Source organism: Macaca thibetana, chromosome 12 (genome assembly GCF_024542745.1).
Source record: "Macaca thibetana thibetana isolate TM-01 chromosome 12, ASM2454274v1, whole genome shotgun sequence".
Taxonomy (NCBI): domain Eukaryota; kingdom Metazoa; phylum Chordata; class Mammalia; order Primates; family Cercopithecidae; genus Macaca; species Macaca thibetana.
The window spans coordinates 74,088,096-74,105,979 of NC_065589.1; the positions used below are offsets into that span (position 1 = coordinate 74,088,096).

Here is a 17,884-nt window from a genome sequence, read left to right on the forward strand (position 1 = left end):
CTGTTTCTGAGGGCGTTTATCTCTAGTTATTTGGCATCAGTGGCTGTTTACTTGTAAAGGTTCTCTGTGGGCACTAACGCTTTGGAGATGAAAAAGGATTTCAACACTTACAGAACAAGTCTTCTCAGAGGGGTTCATTGAGTCTTGTTAGCAGATTTACTGCTAGTCCTTTCTACCTGAAATGAATTCCTCCTATACTACATTGTTCTAGAATAATCTTCTGTGCATATGGATCCCATCTGTTATTTTCTCTGCTTCAGAACTCATACTGATATGCTCTAGCTTCCCACATCAGATCGTAATTCTTCTCCTTAGAATGTACTCCCTATTTCCTGCACATATGTCATCTAGCCAACTAAATTTTAAATTACTTGAAAAAAAGTTATGTCTTAGAATAGTGCTGTGCACAAAAAGTGGACCCCACATACTCATGCAATTGATATATGCATCCCCTTTTACATATCACTACCCACCCCTCACTGGGCCACTCTCACTAGTGATGTACATATCACTAACACCTTTCTACAAATTAAAAAAAACAAAACCCAGGTAGTGTTTATCATTTGCTGTAAGTTACAAATTATAAAGAATGGCAGTCAGCATAATGTAATGATTAAGAGCAGTGACCCTGGAACCCAACTTATGACAACCATTGATTCAACCATTAACCAGCTCTGTAACCTTGGGAAAATTACTTCAACTCTCTCTATCTCCATTGCCCAATCTGTAAAATGGGGCAATGCACAATGACATATGACATTGGGTTGTTGTGATGATTAAATACATAAATGTAGAGCACTTAGCACATAATAAGTTCTAAATAATCATATTTAGAGCCATGCACTTCCATTGGTTTGGTGAAAAATATATCTATGTAACAACTCAGGTAAGGAAACATTTTTCTCTTCAGTTAGCACTTAGAAGTACTAATGCTAGAACGTCATCACATTTGTATGAAAGCAAAACACTTCAATTCTAAAAACTGAGTTTACACAAATGATATCTGTGGATACTTGCCTTAATTTGCTGATTCCAGTTGCTAATGACAAGATTTGCTGTCTTTTCAACTTCATTGTCAAGCTATTGAAGAAGGAAAAAGGAAACAAAGCTTTGCTTTCTTCTTCTTTAGTCACTGCAATAGACTAAATGTTTGTGCCCCTAAAATTTATAGATTGAAACCTATTCCCTCAAAGTGATGGTGTTTGGAGGTGGAGTCTTTGAGAGATGATTAGGTCATGAAGGTGGAGCCCCCATGAATGAGATTGGTGCCCTTATAAAAGAGACTCCAAGAGCTGCCCAGCCACTTCTGCCATCTGAGGTTACAGTGAGTAAATAGCCACTGATGAATCAGGAAGTGGGCCCTCATCAGACAGCTAATGTGTGGGTGCCTTGATCTTGGACTTCCCAGCCTCCAGAACTGTAAGAAACAAATTCCTATTATTTATAAACTATCCAGTTTATGGTATTTTGTTAGAGCAGCCTGAACTAAGACAGTCACAGTACTAGCTTATCAATCACTATTACAATTCACGGGAATTTCAAGATCCTACAATGGACATATTAGACAAATTATCTTATCCCTGTGTCAAGTAACAGGACTTAGTAAAATAATTATTTCTAATCTATAAGAATGTAAAAAGCATGCAAACATGTGCAGTCATGTGCAAGAGGCCCTTGCATGAGCTGATATTGTTGCTAGTCCCATCACATCATCTTCCATGTCAATCCATGCAGCAAAAACCTCAACACCGTGAAAACTGGTAACAGTCCTAACAGTGCCAATTTTACTATGTGTCTCCATTGCCCCTGAAGTGAATATTGCTTTAATTTCAAAGATATTGAACTCTTAATCATAATTAACTTTTTCCCTTGCTTTTAAATAGCCAAAGAGACAGTAATAATAATGATGAAAATGATCCTGACAACTTCCCAGGGAGATCTGATGGAAGTTACAGCAGAACATTTTTCCCCGGAACACAGACCCAGCAATCAGCCATTATTCAACTACTCTGAGATCTAGCGAATGCTACACTTTTATTTTTTTCCAGTTGGTTCAATTTAGAGTATATGGTTCATTGTAACAGACACAATGAAAATATTTTATGTACTATGCCACTTTTGATTTCATGTATGTGGCTGGAATGTGGAACAAGTTCACTTTACAAAATAAAATCTAATCTTTTGTGAGAGTAGAGTGGGATGGTGGAGTGCAGTGGAGAGGGGCAATGCAGAAAAGAAGAAAAACAGGACCAGTAGTTTGGGGGTGCTCATGACATCCATTAACTAAAGCACTGTGATCAATTATCACAGGACTATGCCTCATTTATGGTAAATATTAAAGAAATGCTAATGACTTATATTATGCAGTGTGAAAAATATTTTGTAATCAATGAAATATAGACTAGTAATTGGTTTTTATTAAGTTGGCTTGCTAAGGCAGGTTATATTGCTTGCTAGTAATTCCCATCAAGTTCTGTCCATCACCCGCAACTGAATAGAGCATCCTTTCTGGTAAAATATACCTATGTACATACAAATATCAATTCCACTTCCTGACTCAGCTTAATGAGTTTGAATACAATTTTTAAAAATCATTTCTCTTCCATCAGAACTTTCATACCTCTCCTCATCCTTCTGACTTGCCCCTGAGGATGTGCTTTATCTGACTGTATTTCCTTGAAACTCCCCCTTAACCACCACCCCTTCCCTTCACAGGGACCACCTACCACAGCTTACAAACCTCTTACCTGCACCTGGTCCTGAAACAAACAGTGACCATAACCCCACCCCTATGAGAGCCAAGCAGTGTTTATTAAACACCCAATTATGTTGCCTAGAAGTAGAGTATAAAGTGCTTAACTACTGAATAATACACAAAGAAAAAGAAAAAGGAACACAAATGTAACTGTTCTAGGCCAAGGGCAGTGGCTGACGCCTGTAATGCCAGCACTTTGGGAGGTCGAGATGGGCAGATCACCTGAGGTCTGGAGTTGTAGACAAGCCTAACCAACATGGTGATACCTGGTCTCTACTAAAAATATAAAAATTAGCCAGGCATGATGGCAGATGCCTGTAATGTCAGCTACTCAGGAGGTTGAGGCAGGCAAATCACTTGAACCCGGGAGGTGGAGGTTGCAGTGAGCCAAGATGATGCCATTGCACTCCAGCCTGGGCAACAAGAGCAAAACTCCGTCAAAAAAAGAAAGGAAAAGAAAGAACGGGAGAGAGAGAGAAAAAAAAGAAAGAGAAGGAAGGGAGGGAGGGAGGGAGGGAGGGAGAGAGAGAGGGAGGGAGGGAGGGAGAGAAAGAAAGAAAGAAAAACTGTTCTAGAAGGAAAGGCACAGAGAAAGAGTAGAGGATCTGCTATCAGAGGACCAGGTGCCCCTGAAAGGATTGTTGAATTATTTTTCTGTAATTTTTAGGATATTTGAGGATTGTACCCATTATTACCTTTACATAATACCAAGCTAATAAGCTAGAAAACATCTTTGTAAAAATTGTGCTTATCATTCTCTTATTTACAAACAGAATGATAAAATTGTTTTTCAAATGCAAAAAAAGTATAAAAATGAAATAAAAACCTCCAATTTCACCATCTAAAGATCACTCATTAACATTTTGAGAAGCTTCTGCCAGTTTTCTCTATACATATATAATATATACATATTCATTTTATGAAGTTGAGATTGTATAAATTAGACTTTTTTGTTCTGCTTTATTTAACAGTATACTGTGAAAAACAATCCCCATGTGATTAAATTCTTCTACAATAAGATTTTGAATGGTTGCAAATTATTCTATTGCTTAAATTTATCACAATTTATTTTGAATGATTCGGTAGTTTCCAGTTTTTCACTATTATAAGCAATGCTCTAACAAACATCCTTGTACATAAATCTTGGATTTGTGTTTTTTATTATTCATTTATTTTAAAATAAATACAAGTATTTATTTTATTTTTAGGATAAATTCCTGAAAGCTGGTACCACGTTCAGATCACCTTTTCCTTTCTGGGCTAAACACAGGAATCTTGCTTTAAACAGGAAAAGTAAAGAAAGGTTTGGACTCACTGATTTTCTCTTCTTCTCTTGTACGTTTAGGACTTGATAAGTCGGTTTTATTGCTTCCAATTCAATTGCTTTGCCAAGTTTTCTGGAAATAAAACATAAAAGACACAGAAGCATAATATCAGGGTTTATATCTACTTTCCAAATTACTTTCTGGGGAAACAAAGTAGGGTGTTCTGGCACATCAATTCAGTGCAAGTTGGAAGTGGAATATTTGTAGCACACCCACTTTAAATATTTATGACTCCCTTTAGAGTTGGAGAAATGCCAGGGTGGGAGAACTCACTGATGCAGGTCCGCTGTGGATTTCATTCCCTCTGAGGCCCAGGCCCAGGCACTGCTGATACAGCTAAAGGCAAAAACAGTGGGGAACAAAGGTGAGTGTCATTTTCCTAAGAAATAGGATGTGTTGGCTAGAAATACAACATCACATCTGATTCACCACATTCAACAATTGCATTCACTTCCCTAACCTTATTTCAATTTCTCTGTGAGATTAAATTCTGCCAATACATTTATTTGCGCTATACTCATTATATATACTGCTTTTTTTTCCAGTCATTTTTCATTTAGATTTTCATTTCCTATTTCATATCTGTATAAAATAGTGGAAATGGCCAGGTGTGGTAGCACTGCCTCAGTCTCCTAAAGTGCCTGTAAATCCCAGCACTTTAGGAGGCTGAGGTGGGAGGATCACTTGAGGCCACAGGTTCGAAACTAGCCTGCGCAACACACACAGCGAGAACTTTTCTCTACAAAAAAATTTTGAAAATTAGCCAGGTGTGGTGATGCATGCCCATAGTCCTAGCTACTATGGAGGCCAAGGTAGGAGGATTGCTTGAGCCCAGGAAGCTACAGTGAGCTATGATCATGCCACTGTACTGCAGCCTGGGCAACAGAGCAAGACCCTATCCCCTGAGCCCCTCTCCCCACCAAAAAGAAAAAAATAAGAAATAAAAATAAAATAAAATAGGGGAAATAAAATAGCCGAGGGTGAGAACAGGTTGGTCATAGGATACACATAGGTATGAAAAAACTGAGACTCAGAAAAGTTAAGTGATAAAGGGCTTGAGAGCTCTGCTCACGTCCTGCTGCTGTCCTTGGGGTTGGAGTCCGGCTCCTGTTCCCTGCTGGGTTTGAAGACAACAGCTCAGATAGTTTATGGTCCTATAAGCAGTATCTCACTTTAACACAAAGGATAATGCTACCCAGTCCCTCATGGCATAGTGGGAGGATTAGGAAGTGTGATGTCATTTTTCTCCCACAGTGGCCCTATCTAGTCTGCCTTCAACAGTCAGGATAGTAAGTCCAGTCACATCAAGAAACCCCAAGTACAGAGGCCTGTGTAGATTCTGATGAAGAGGAAGGGGGTGGATCTGCATCCTTGCCTTAATCAGAATGGTGCAGAGGTTTTGCCTCAAAATGCCTTAGTTTGCATCCTGCAGTCTAAGAATAAGAGAACTAGACCAAAAGATGCCAGATTTTCTACGCATCCAAAGCCAGATACGAGCTTAGGCACAAGAGCATACCTGCTATGTACTTACAATTATAGGAGATTCCAGAAAACACTAAATGAATCTATATTGACAGGAAGCAGATCAGTGGTTGTTTGGGATTGGGTGGGAAGGAGCACAAACAGGCATGATAAATCTTTTGGTGTGATGAAAATGTCCACATTTTGATTTTAGTGGTGGCTACACAGGGTATTTACATATGTCAAAACTGATCAGATCATATGCTTAAAATGGGTGCTTATTATTGCATGTAAATTAAAACTCAATATAGCTGATTTTTAAAAAATGAAGTCAGGTACATTTTAGGGTAGAATATCTGACATTTGCCCCTTGGAGGAGCTGGATATCAGGACAGGACCAAGCATGTGGCCTCAGAAGGGCCTGTGTCTGAATGGAGATGCTCCCCCTTTGTTTTCTGCATGACCTTGGAAGAATCTCTGGCCCTCACTTAACTGATCTTTTAAAGTAGAAGTAACTTGGTCAACACCTGGGAAAAGACGGGGTAAAAATTGAAAGAGAAGGAAGGAAGGAAGGAAGGGAGGGAGGGAGGGAGGGAGAGATGGAGGGGAAAGAAAGGAAAGAAAGAAAGAGAATTAGAAGTAATGAAGTAATAAGATATCTGTAGTACCTAACACAGATTTGAGTATGGATAAAAATTGACTAATATTCACTGTTAAATACTGTACTAATCCCAGTTGGCCTAACATTCTGGACCTGCCAACTCTTTGGTAGTATTCTGCTGGATGCCACAGCTGCAGCACAATACACACACCCCTACACCCCTATACCTCTCATTCCTCAGGAGGCAATTCGAATCAAAAACATAATGGACATTCACAGAGCTTTCGTTCCCTGCCAGGTACTCTGCTAAGCATACTTCTTCTATTACCGCATTTAATTCTCACAGCAGCCATAAGAGATAGGCTTTACTTTTATTTTAAAGAGATCTTGAGAGATAAGATAAATTGTCCTAGGTCATTCACCCGGTAAGTGGTAGAGTTAGAATTTAAACCTGGGCAGTCTATCTATACTCAACCACTGTGCTATACTGGTTTACTGTAGTCTACTAAAAGACTGTCCTAAAAATAAAAATAAAGCTAGAGCACCTTCAAAGTCACCATTTGTTATTATGGCTGATGCCTAAAGAAGAATAGAAATATGAGCTCCAGAAGGCTTCTTTTTTTCCTTTCCCCTCTTTATCTCTTTCATCATCAAAAGAGACCTCTACAATGGTACTGCCAGTTCAAGGGCACGTCTGCATGTATTAATCAAGAATCTTTGTAGCAAATTACCACGAATGAACTATTTTTGGTATACCACTATCTTTCTTCTCTCTCCCAATAAAGGAAACTACTTCATTCTTAGTGCTGCAATATGTTGAAAAGAATGTGAACCAACACCTTTCAGCACATAATGTGCTAAGCTCGTCACACGCATGATCTCATTTAATATGCCTACGCACACACAATAGAGCAAATATTATTACTCTCTCCAACAGAGGAAGAAATAAAGGCACACAGAGGCCAGGTTACTTGTCAAAGGTCATAGAATACAGAAAACATAGGATTCATACTTCCTGACTCCAAGACAATCTGACTTTACAACACCACTTCCCAAGTTAAATGTCATTACCAAGGCCTATTATGAATGTGACCTTAGGAGTCATAAACACTGAGGAAGAATCCAGCTATGCAACTCATGATCTGGGTGACTGGGGGAAGTATCTTGAACTTTCCAAGTCTCAAGTCCTTATCTGTAAACAGGGATAACAAGACCTCTCAAGGGTTCTGATGAGGATTAAATGGGGGTATCAGTAAAGCATTAACACAGTGCATGCACACGGTAAGTGCCCAAGAACTGGAAGCCATGCTTGATGTGATGTACTTGCCATGTTTAGAAGAGGAAGCTGGAGTGGAACATATGTCACTTTTTACTACTTTTAAGAATGATTTTGCTGGGTGTGGTGGCTCACACATGTAATCCCAGCACTTTGGAAGGCCAAAGCAGGAGGATCACTTGAGCCCAGGAGTTCAAGACCAACCTGGGCAACATAGTAAGCCCTTATCTCAACAAAAAACAAATTTAGCAGGGCATGGTCCCAGCTACTCTATATGGGAGGCTGGGTGGGAGGATCACTTGAGCCTGGGGGATTAAGGGTGCAGTAAGCTGTGATTGTGCCACTGTATTCTAACCCAGGTAACAGAGCAAGACCCTGTCTCGAAAGAAAACAAAACAAATGAAAAAAAGGGATGATTTTGCCTTACCTTTGCCACAATACTTACCTTTTTCTCGTGTTCTGTAATGCTTTGCTCAGCTTGCTTGCCAGTTTCTGAAGTCCTTTGGCATAGCTAATTTCCAGGTTTGCCCTGTTAGAAAAAAGACTAGTTAAATGGGATGTGCTGGGCTGGGCGCAATGGCTCACACCTATAATCCCAGCACTTTGGGAGGCCAAGGCAGGCAGATCACTTGAGGCCAGGACTTCAAGACCAGCCTGGCCAACATGGTGAAACTCCATCTCTACTAAAAATACAAAAATTAGCCAGGTGTGGTGGTGGAAGCCTGTAATCCCAGCTACTTGGGAGGCTGAGGTGCAAGAATCGCTTGAACATGAGAGGCGGATGTTGCAGTGAGCTGAGATTATGCCACTGCACTGCAGCCTGGGCGACAAAGCAAGACTCCATCTCAAAAAAAAAAAATAGGATGCACTGGCTAGAAATCAAGCAAACACACACACAGATGCACACATGCACACATGTATGCATGAAGGAGGGGTCAGGCTGAAAATGTAATGCCTACATAAAGAGATGATTTGTTTACTACAAGGATCCTCTTGTCCTTAAGCATAATCCTGAAGGGTATCCAACAGGCTCCTAAAAAGACAGAGGTTTGTTTTTGTTTTGAGATGGAGTTTCCCTCTTGTTGCCCAGGCTGGAGTGCAGTGGCACAATCTTGCCTCATTGCAACTTCCACCTACCAGGTTCAAGCGATTCTCTTGCCTCAGCCTCTCAAGTAGCTGGGATTATAGGCACGCACCACCATGACCAGCTAATTTTGTATTTTTAGTAGAAACGGGGTTTCAGCATGCTGGTCAGGCTGGTCTCAAACTCCTGACCTCAGGTGATCCACCCGTCTAGGCCTCCCAAAGTGCTGGGATTACAGGCATGAGCCACTGTGCCGGGCCCAAAAGAAGAGTTTTTAACTAAGCTCCTTTGACATCACACTAATGGGTTGAATTGTGTCTCCCAAGAAGAAGGTGAAGTCCTACTCCCCAGTGCCTGTGAATGTGACCTCATGTGGGAATAGGGTGTTTGCAGATGATGATCAAGTTAAAATGAGGTCACTAGGGTGGGCCCAAACCCTATATGAATGTGTTCTTATATAAAGGGAAAATGTGGACGTAATCAGACATGCACACAGAGAAAACGCCATGTGAACATGAAGGCATAGATCTGAGTGGTGCATCTACAAGCCAAGGAATGCCAAAGATTACCAGCAAATCATCAGAAGCCAGGACAGAGGCACAGAACAAATTCTCCCTCACAGCCCTCACAACGCACCTCTGACTGCTAGCCTCCAGAACTGTGAGCCAATACACTTCCGTTTAAGCCACTAAGTCTGTGGCTTTATGACGGCCCTAAAAACTAATGCAATTGGCCAGGTGCAGCGGCTCACGCCTGTAATCCTAGCACTTTGGGAGGCCGAGGCGGGCGGATCACAAGGTCAGGAGATCGAGATCATCCTGGCTAACACATTGAAACCCCATCTCTACTAAAAATACAAAAAATTAGCCAGGCATGGTGGCGGGCGCCTGTAGTCTCAGCTATTCAGGAGGCTGAGGCAGGAGAATTGCTTGAACCCAGGAGGCGGAGGTTGCAGTGAGCCGAAATCATGCCACTGCACTCTAGCCTGGGTGACAGAGCGAGACTCCACCTTAAACAAAAATAAAAACAAAACAAATACAACTAGTAACGAACAGAAAACTGTCCTACTGATCTCAGGATATTAGCACTAATCAGATTAGCTCTAGATTATAATCGTTGGCAATAAAATAAATTACGATTGGATTAACCAAGCAGTAACTTTCTAATGGGAATCTGCAGTGGTAGCCAACACCAGATTTAGAAAATGAATTTCTATTACTTTCTGTGCAGGACAAGGCTCAGTAGGAAGTCCGGGCATGCCCTCCAAAAGCAAACCCCTTGGTTCTTTTGGATAGATTGAATCACTCTCATCTTAAACCTATTTTACCATGTCCTATTTATAGGACCATCTATAGCTAAAATGAGGGCATCTTCATATCACTTTTGACTACAGAGAATAAAAATGTAAGGAATTAAGTTCAATTTATATTATGTTTCCCCTTTTAATATGGACCCTAAGAGTTTTCACTGCATTTTTCAGTGTGTTAATCTATTTTTATTGTATTTTTAGAATGATTTATGATGCTATTTCATTTGGGAAACATCCCAGAGCTCTCTAACAACTAGTCTAATACCTGCATGTTTTCACACAAATTAACTCCATGTCACAGACTGAGGAAAGAAAGACAGCCCTCTTCTAGAAAATGAAATCCAGAGATGATGGGCTATTGATCTATTGCTAAATTACTATTCTTTTTTTTTTTCTGTTGGTACAGCTGTGCTTTAAGTTGATTTTATCACTTTTTGTAAGAAAGTCATCGTAGGATGTATGTTAAGGCCTAGCTGCAGAAAACAACCATTTGGTGTCAGAATTTGCCCAGACATAAGGAAAGGCTGAGGCCAGTATTTTGAGACAATGAAGCCAGTCAATAAATATCTCATTGCACTTAAAAATAGATTTCTCTGCTCTAGGAATATGTCCCAGTTGATGGAAAGAGAGAGAAAAAGAGAGTGCTGGTTAACAGCCAGCTGGGAGAGACCATCACCCTTGATGAACTCAGATGCTCTGGAACCCCAGGAAATCTCTATCATTCAGTAGGAGTGGCTTCAGGTACTGTTAAAAAAGAAGTTATATGACCTACTTAAAGGGGGTTTTATGAAAAATAAAATGTGTTAAGAGCCCAAGTCTACTAGGGGCTCAATGTCTGGAACGATTGCTGCTGACCTGTAAAGCTCTGCATCATGTGACTCTGGCAGCCTCTCTGATTTCCCTTCCTGCCAGTCACAACTTGGCTGATTCTACTCCTACTCAGTGGCCAACTGCCATCCTGCCTCAGGGCCTTTGCACTTGCTGTGGCCTCTGCCGAGTGCTTCTGCTACATAGCCGCATGGTATTCTCCTTTGTGTCATCCCCAACAGGAGATGCTCGAACATCACCACCGCAGAGGTTTGCCCCATCTAAAAAAGGATCCTCGCCACTCTCCCCTTACAGTTTTATTTGTGTCTTATTGTATCTTGTATCACATTATAATTTTTTAGTTTACTCTGGTGAACACCCCTAGGATGTGAACAGTTCTATAAGGATCAAGAATGGCTTTGTTCGTTGCTGTATCCCTAGGCCTAGAAGAGTGCTTGGCACATAACAGGCACTCAGCATGTATGTCACAAATGAATGAATGAATAAGTGAATGGACTTCCCACCAGGTCCTGGTTGGAATTCTTACTGGTCTCTGCCATAGACTTGTTCTTACCTCACCACTTTTGAGAACTGTAAATTAACAAGCTGTTTAGATGCAGTCTCTGTAGTTTGAGCTGTGCTCAGCCCTGATGTTAGAGCACACAGCTGTCTAGCACTTGAAATAGCTAGACACATAAACCCTTTCTGAGTACAGGAAAGCTAACCAGAGGGCTGTTTAGGTCTTTTCTTTCCAGCATTGCATTCTTTCTTGGAAGCAGCACAAAGAGCATTAAATAGGATAATGCTTTTTATAATGTTCAGCTCAGTGCAAGGCACAAAAATCATTCTTACTAAATATTAATTCTTCTAATGTGATCATTGTGTATTCAGAAGGAATACACAGAGGTGGGGATGGTGTGGGAGGAAGAATCCCCAGATTTCTTGTCCTTTGGCTCTAGAACAATCCTGAACGGTTTCTAACAGGAAAGGTAATGCTGTCAGTCACAGCCTCTTCCTCAGAATTCCATTCTACTTTCAGAATGTTCTTGCAGGCTGTACAAAGGTGTTTCTGAGGCTAAGCAGACCTAAAAAGGACACCAGAAAGAAGTGTTGCTTTCCTTTATGTTGTCAAGTTTATTCCACTTGGGGAAAAAAAAGTTGGGCTTTGGTGGTATGAAAAAGGGGTGCTTGTTCACTTTGAGGTGATTTGGGGCTTTTTTTTTTTTTTTTTTTTTCAGTTTGGCCAGCTTTTCTCCTGTGCCCTGGTGTTTCTGTCAGCTTTCTCTTGAGCATAATAGGAAACCAGCCTAAAGAGGTTCAACTACCACACAGCATTTCTTGTGTTGGGAGTCTTCTCTTTACAGACAAGTACCTTAGAAATCTTCAGCAGGGCAGATTTGTGGGTTTATAGAATGGTATATAGGTTAAAAGTTCCTGTATATTGCACATAAAAGAGAGTGTCCAAACAGTGGTCTCCTGACAAAGGTGTTGCATCACCTTTGTGACATGCTGATGCTTGACCTGTGTTCTCCCTAGGCAAGAAACAGGAACCTCCAACACTTACTGGGCACTTACAACGTGCTAGGCATCATTCTAAGTGCTTTGCATCATTCTAAGGGCTTTAGGTATATTTCCTCATTTAATCCCTGATAACCCGTGAGGCAGGTATACTCTGTCTACCCATTTCATGGAAGGGAACACCAAGGCACAGAGAGTTGGGTCAGTCACTAGCCTGAGGGCACACAGGAAGGAAGTGATGGTGACAGACTTAGATTCCAGCCCTGGGCAATCTGGCTGGGGAACCTGCCTGCTTAACCACACCTCTTTCCTACCTCTGAAGTTTTGGGGAAGAGATTGCAGATGGAGAATTGTGGGAGAAGTGGAACAAAAGTGCTTTCAAAAATTGATACCGCCTCTCACTTCACCTTTAATTGCAGTGTTCTGAATCAGCACAGCTCCTGGAGGCTGTGTAGCTGGAGTCCCAATTCACAGCAGCCTCGGTGCAGACATAATGAGCTTCCGGGCCTATTCCAAAGGCATCTGTGCAGTTGCAAGGCATTTGGGGAATAGGAAGTGGGGATGTTGAGGGTCTGGCAAAGTGGGAAGGATGGGGGCTCTGACAGCAAATGTCACCGAGCTAATACTTTGGGCTGGAGTGAGTTGGACACTGCCTCTCTGAACAGCACGAGTGTACCCTCTCTCTTTGCCTGTAACTTACTGATGACCCCAAAGGGTTTAGAACTAGCATTCAAATCAACCAAGCAAAGCAGGCTGCAATCATCTACTCTTGCATTTTAAATCCTAATGACCAGTTTGGGAACCTGAGCAAATTACTCTGCAAGACAGAAGGAAATGAAATGCGGTGGGGAGGATGGGTGTGGGACAGTGTCACTGTGCACTCTTTCTGCATAGATATAAGGAAACCTCTCCCAGGCCTCTAGCCCTGAATGGCTTCTATCTCAACAGATGTTAACGGTTAAATTCTTCCCCTGAGAGAATCGCTCTTTTATACGAAGCCATGTTCCAAGTGGCAAGCGTGAAGAAAGCTGTTATTTTTGTAAGTCAGAATGTTTGTAAATGGAAACAAACACTTCCACGGCTCTTCCATGCTTCCGGTCTAATGAGGCAATATATGTATCCTTTCAGGATGCCTGCTAAATAGAAATAAAATGACCTAGGTGTTTTCCCAAGGCAGAGGCAGCAAGGCATACCCCACTTAGAATGATTTCTTCTCATCTCTCAAAAGGAGGTGCTTTATCTCGGTTCAAGCTGAAAAAGTACCACATGCAAAGGGAGTAGAGAGAGCAGAGCTAATCTCACATTGAGATGTGAAATTTTCATTCCCTCATTAAAATAGTCAGAAACAAGCTTGTAAAGACATTGGGCTTAATTCTCTAGCCCTTTCCCATTTTTTTCTTTCCATTCTACTGCCACCATAGCTAATACAAGTTAAAATGCCTTCTCCAAGCAATTGTCTTGGCCTGTTGCATTGGTGATGCATATATATTTTGATAGGCAACCCAATCTCAGAATAGTCCAGTGGTTTTAAAGATTCTGGACCCTGCCCTGTAAATATATACACCTACTATATGCCCACAAAAATTAAAAATTAAAAATTTTTTTAATACCCTAAACAAGATTCTGGACCAAGAAAATGACATGCCCTGACTTTTAATCCATTTATATTCTAATTTTCTCTCAGCATGCAAGGCTGGTCAATATTATTTCATTAGTAATAATGAAGGCCAGTTGATAAGTCAAAGAGCAATGTTTGACTGTTTGACTTAGAATTTAAAATAAATTATATTTTTGAAAGAAAAGAGAGATGGAAAATATCTGGTTACAGATTCAGTATTTTGGATAAAGTACAAATTAAACTGTAAGAATATGTGACCATGTAATCAATTTTAGACTATCCTGCTTTTGTAAAATTAAGATAATGAAAAGTAGTTTAAAAAACAAACTGTAGTTGCCCCCCTGTGTCTATGAGGAATTAATTAAAATGGAGTTAAGGCCAGGAGCAGTGACTTGAGCCTGTAATCCCATCTACTCCAGAGGACGAGGAGGGAGAATCATTGAGATCAAGGGTTTGAGACTAGCCTAGGCAACATATCAAGATCCCATTTCTACAGAATTGTTTAAAATTAGCCCAGAGTAGAGGCACACACTTGCAGTCCTAGCTACTTGAGAGGCTGAGGCGAGAGGAGTTCCTGAGCACAGGAGTTTGAGGCTGCAGTGAGCTGTAATTGCACCACTGCACTCCAGCCTGAGCAGCAGAATGAGAACCCCATCTCTAAAAACATAAAACAGGGCTAAGCCCTTCTCATGCTTGAAAGAAGCAGGTGACAGAGTCCTCCCTTCATTATAAATTGAGAAGAAATTTTAGTAACCTCAAATTCTTCTGTCGGGATATCACACATCTTTTAAGTTCCTTCTTTGGACCAGCACCAGCTTCCGGTTTGCGGGTGGATGTGCTGATATTTTCCATCCAAACTTCATTGGTATGTCTTTTGAAAGACCATCACAAGCTCCTCTTACAAACAGGTTGTAAAGTTCATTACCGGCAGCTTGAAACACATTTTCATATGGACGCTCTGTTGTTGGAGTGGCTGGCTCACTTGCTAGCCCAGTGCAGCATTACTAATTGTCTTAATTCTGCTTCCTGAGAACAGTATAAAAAATGCTGAAACAGGAGGATAAGACCTGAATGATGCCCTTCTTGAATGTCTAGTCTGTGAGTCTCACTGAGACCCGGCTCACTCTGGCCCAGGGTAAACGTGAGCGATGGCAGCTGTAGAACTTCAGAGCCTAAAGTGTGCGTTCATTCCCAAGCTTAGTGCATTAGTGTGTGGGGTAAGGGCGAACAGGGTGTATTGTGGTGAGGGAATTCAGATAAAGTGGATGAGAAAGGCAGTTTTCAAAACTTTTTAGCAGGGAAACAAAATTTTATACAGAATCCCACCGTATCTTATAAATACCAGTCAAGTTGATCTGATTAAAAGGGAGAAAGAGTGAGGAGGAAGCAGAACCCTGCCCATGTAACCTCCTCCTCACCCCCTGAGGTAGCCCCTGCGGGCTCCCCACAAACCCCTTGAGCTATAAGGTTTGAAAGCCACTGGGCTTCATGACTGCTGCTGTCCCTTTCCATACAGGACCCTAAGACTCTGCAAAGGGGGCTGAACCAGGACCCCCGAGCATGGTGGGTCCCCCACAGCAGTGCCCAAAATTGCCTATCCACTTGGGGATACCCTGGCACTGAGCCTGGGTTGAGCTGGGTAGGAATCCAAATGTATCATATTTTCCATATCCCCATCTGTAAATCAGAAATGGAGAGAAGTATGTATGCTGTGGGTTGTGAGATAATTAAAGAGATCAAGTTAAGACACATTTAACACAGTGGCTGGTCTATGGGTTGTGCTGAATAAATGGTCTCTCCTGTGATTTTATTACTTTTTCTAGCTTTTGTTCAAAATAATATGCTACATATTATGCCAGTAAGTGTCTTTGACATACCCACTTATGACTCCTCAGAAATAGCCTAACTTGATCTTCTTTAACGTTGTGAGTGCCTGGAAGGCACAGAGTCACTCATACATTAGTGTCTCCACTTACTCAGTGAGCATCTATTGAATGCCTACTCTGCGCGAGGCCCATGCTAGTCACGTGGGACACAAAGACCCTCAAGGAGTTCAGCCTCTAGGGAAGGAGACAGACAAGTGAACAGAGAATAACAGTGCAGGCTGTAAGAGCTACGACAGATGCAAGCACTAATTCTGCACATAGAACTGAGGAGCATTTTTTGGAGACTAGACACTGGAGTTAAGGAAGGCCTGCCATGGTAGGATGACTGGATCTTAAAGAATGTGTTGAATGCAGCCAGGCAATGAAGGTGATGAAACATCTACCAGGCAGGCGATACAGCCTGTGCAAATGCAGGGATCCACGTGTGGTGGCAGTGGTGGTGATGGCAGGAGTGTGAGTGGGATACAAGTGGGGTGGGATTGCAAGTGGCTCAGTAAGGAGAGAGGCAGGGATCATGCGGAGATGGAGAGAGACAAAGTAAACAGGAAGGCAGAGTTCAGATCTCAAAGGCCCTTTTATAAAATGATGAGGGCTAAATTTTATCCTAAAGGTCATGGGAGTCTTTGAAGGATCTTAAACAGGGTCATGGCTACAGAGTGAAAGGTGCATTAAAGATAGGCACAGGGCCTCAGCTAGCCCACAGATTCAGGTAACTTTGCTTGGATTGGAAACGGGCGTCCTCTAAAGGGGCACAGCTCTGTCAGAGTAAAAGGCGTAAGGGGTAAGAGTGGATTGGATTTCCGCCTCCATTCATCCCACTCAGCCGTGTGCCTTTGTGCAGCATACAAACTCCACGGCTATAAGGCAGCATTCCTAGACAGAATAGTTTGAGAGAGTTTTGCCAGAACAGTGGAAGAGGCCATAAAATAAAAAGAAAGCTATGGATATCAAAGGGGTTTCAAAGAGAGAAATACGGTCTTAGTCATGAGTTGAGATGGACAGAATCATGGATATGGATGGTCCCAGGCATTGAGCTTGATTGACTGGGCAGTGGTTCCCAGAAGGAGGACCAGCTTTGGAGAGGAGCAGATAAACCCTGTTTTGGACATATTGACTTTGTGGTTCCATGGGACTTCTAGGTGGAAATGTCCAATATACTGTGAAATATATGGTTTGAAGTACGGTTTAGACATGTTCCTAGTACTGCACATTTGTAAATCATCAATATGCAAGAGAGCTAAAACTGTGGGAGTTAAGGTCACCCAGGATAACGGTAGAGTGAAAGACGATTTTTCAAATATTTAATTTCAATTTGTTATTGCTTTGTTGACAGTGTCTGCAATGAATCATGGATTGAACAAGTGGCCAACTATACCTCCTTCTTTTAATCTTTTCTTTTTAAAGTTCAGAGCAGCAGATCTTGGCATTTGAAAACCTGATCTTAAACTCCCGTACAGAGGAACAATTGATTTTCCAGTCAAAGTCTGTTTAAACATTAGCTGTGAGGATGCAGGAAGCCAAACATTCACAAAGTGTTTCTGAGAATGTACCTTTGTCTCTTTAAATCTGATCTGTAATTGTATTAAAGTGAACCTGATAACTTTGGCATTAGGCATTGTAGGAGCTGCTATGTTTCTCTGGCTAAATCTGTTCGCTACTGCGAAAAAAGAAGCTGAAGTAGCTAATTGGATAAAAGAAGCTAAGCATGACCATGAATTGCAGAATATCCAGGCAAAAGGGTGTTTTAGTAACAACTGCACTTTTCTATCACCACTCAATCAGAATAAGTGCAAGAGAGCAGTTGAGTTTGGAAAGGAAACATTCTCTGGCCTGGCAGCTTGACTGTGGTGCTGCCTCTGGTATCCAAGTGCTAACGCAGAGCTCTGTCAAGCAGAACCACATTCCAGGAGCTCTTAAGTAAGGGGTCTGGAAACGCACACCTCCAAGGACAGTAAAGGCCTTGTTTTAATAATGTAGGTATAATAATTTTTAAAAACTCTTAACTATCTTTCATTTATTTAAAAAAATTCTCATGAAAATAGAGATGGGTTGTGCTATGTTGACCAGGCTCAAACTCCTGGCCTCAAGCAATCCTGCCATCTCGGCCTCCCAAAGTGTTAGGATTGCAGGCATAAGCCACTGCACCCAGCCCATTTATTTATTTATTCAGTCTGCAAGTATTTACTGAATGCATTTTAGGTGGCAGGTACCCCTCATTCAAAACCCCATGTCCTCCTTCACTGT

At 41.5% G+C, this 17,884-nt stretch overlaps 1 protein-coding gene across 2 annotated transcripts in view; it reads right to left on the reverse strand.

Annotated features, from left to right (window-relative positions):
• NOSTRIN (nitric oxide synthase trafficking) overlaps window positions 1–17,884 on the reverse strand; it is a 64,048-nt gene that overhangs the window by 30,985 nt on the left and 15,179 nt on the right. For both annotated transcript variants that reach the window (XM_050750460.1, XM_050750459.1), the window contains exons 3-6: window positions 7,864–7,947; window positions 4,354–4,416; window positions 4,071–4,152; window positions 1,018–1,080 (exon numbers count right to left, since the gene is read on the reverse strand). In XM_050750460.1, coding sequence (XP_050606417.1) covers window positions 1,018–1,080; window positions 4,071–4,152; window positions 4,354–4,416; window positions 7,864–7,947 — 292 coding nt within the window. The remainder of the gene's footprint in view (window positions 1–1,017; window positions 1,081–4,070; window positions 4,153–4,353; window positions 4,417–7,863; window positions 7,948–17,884) is intronic.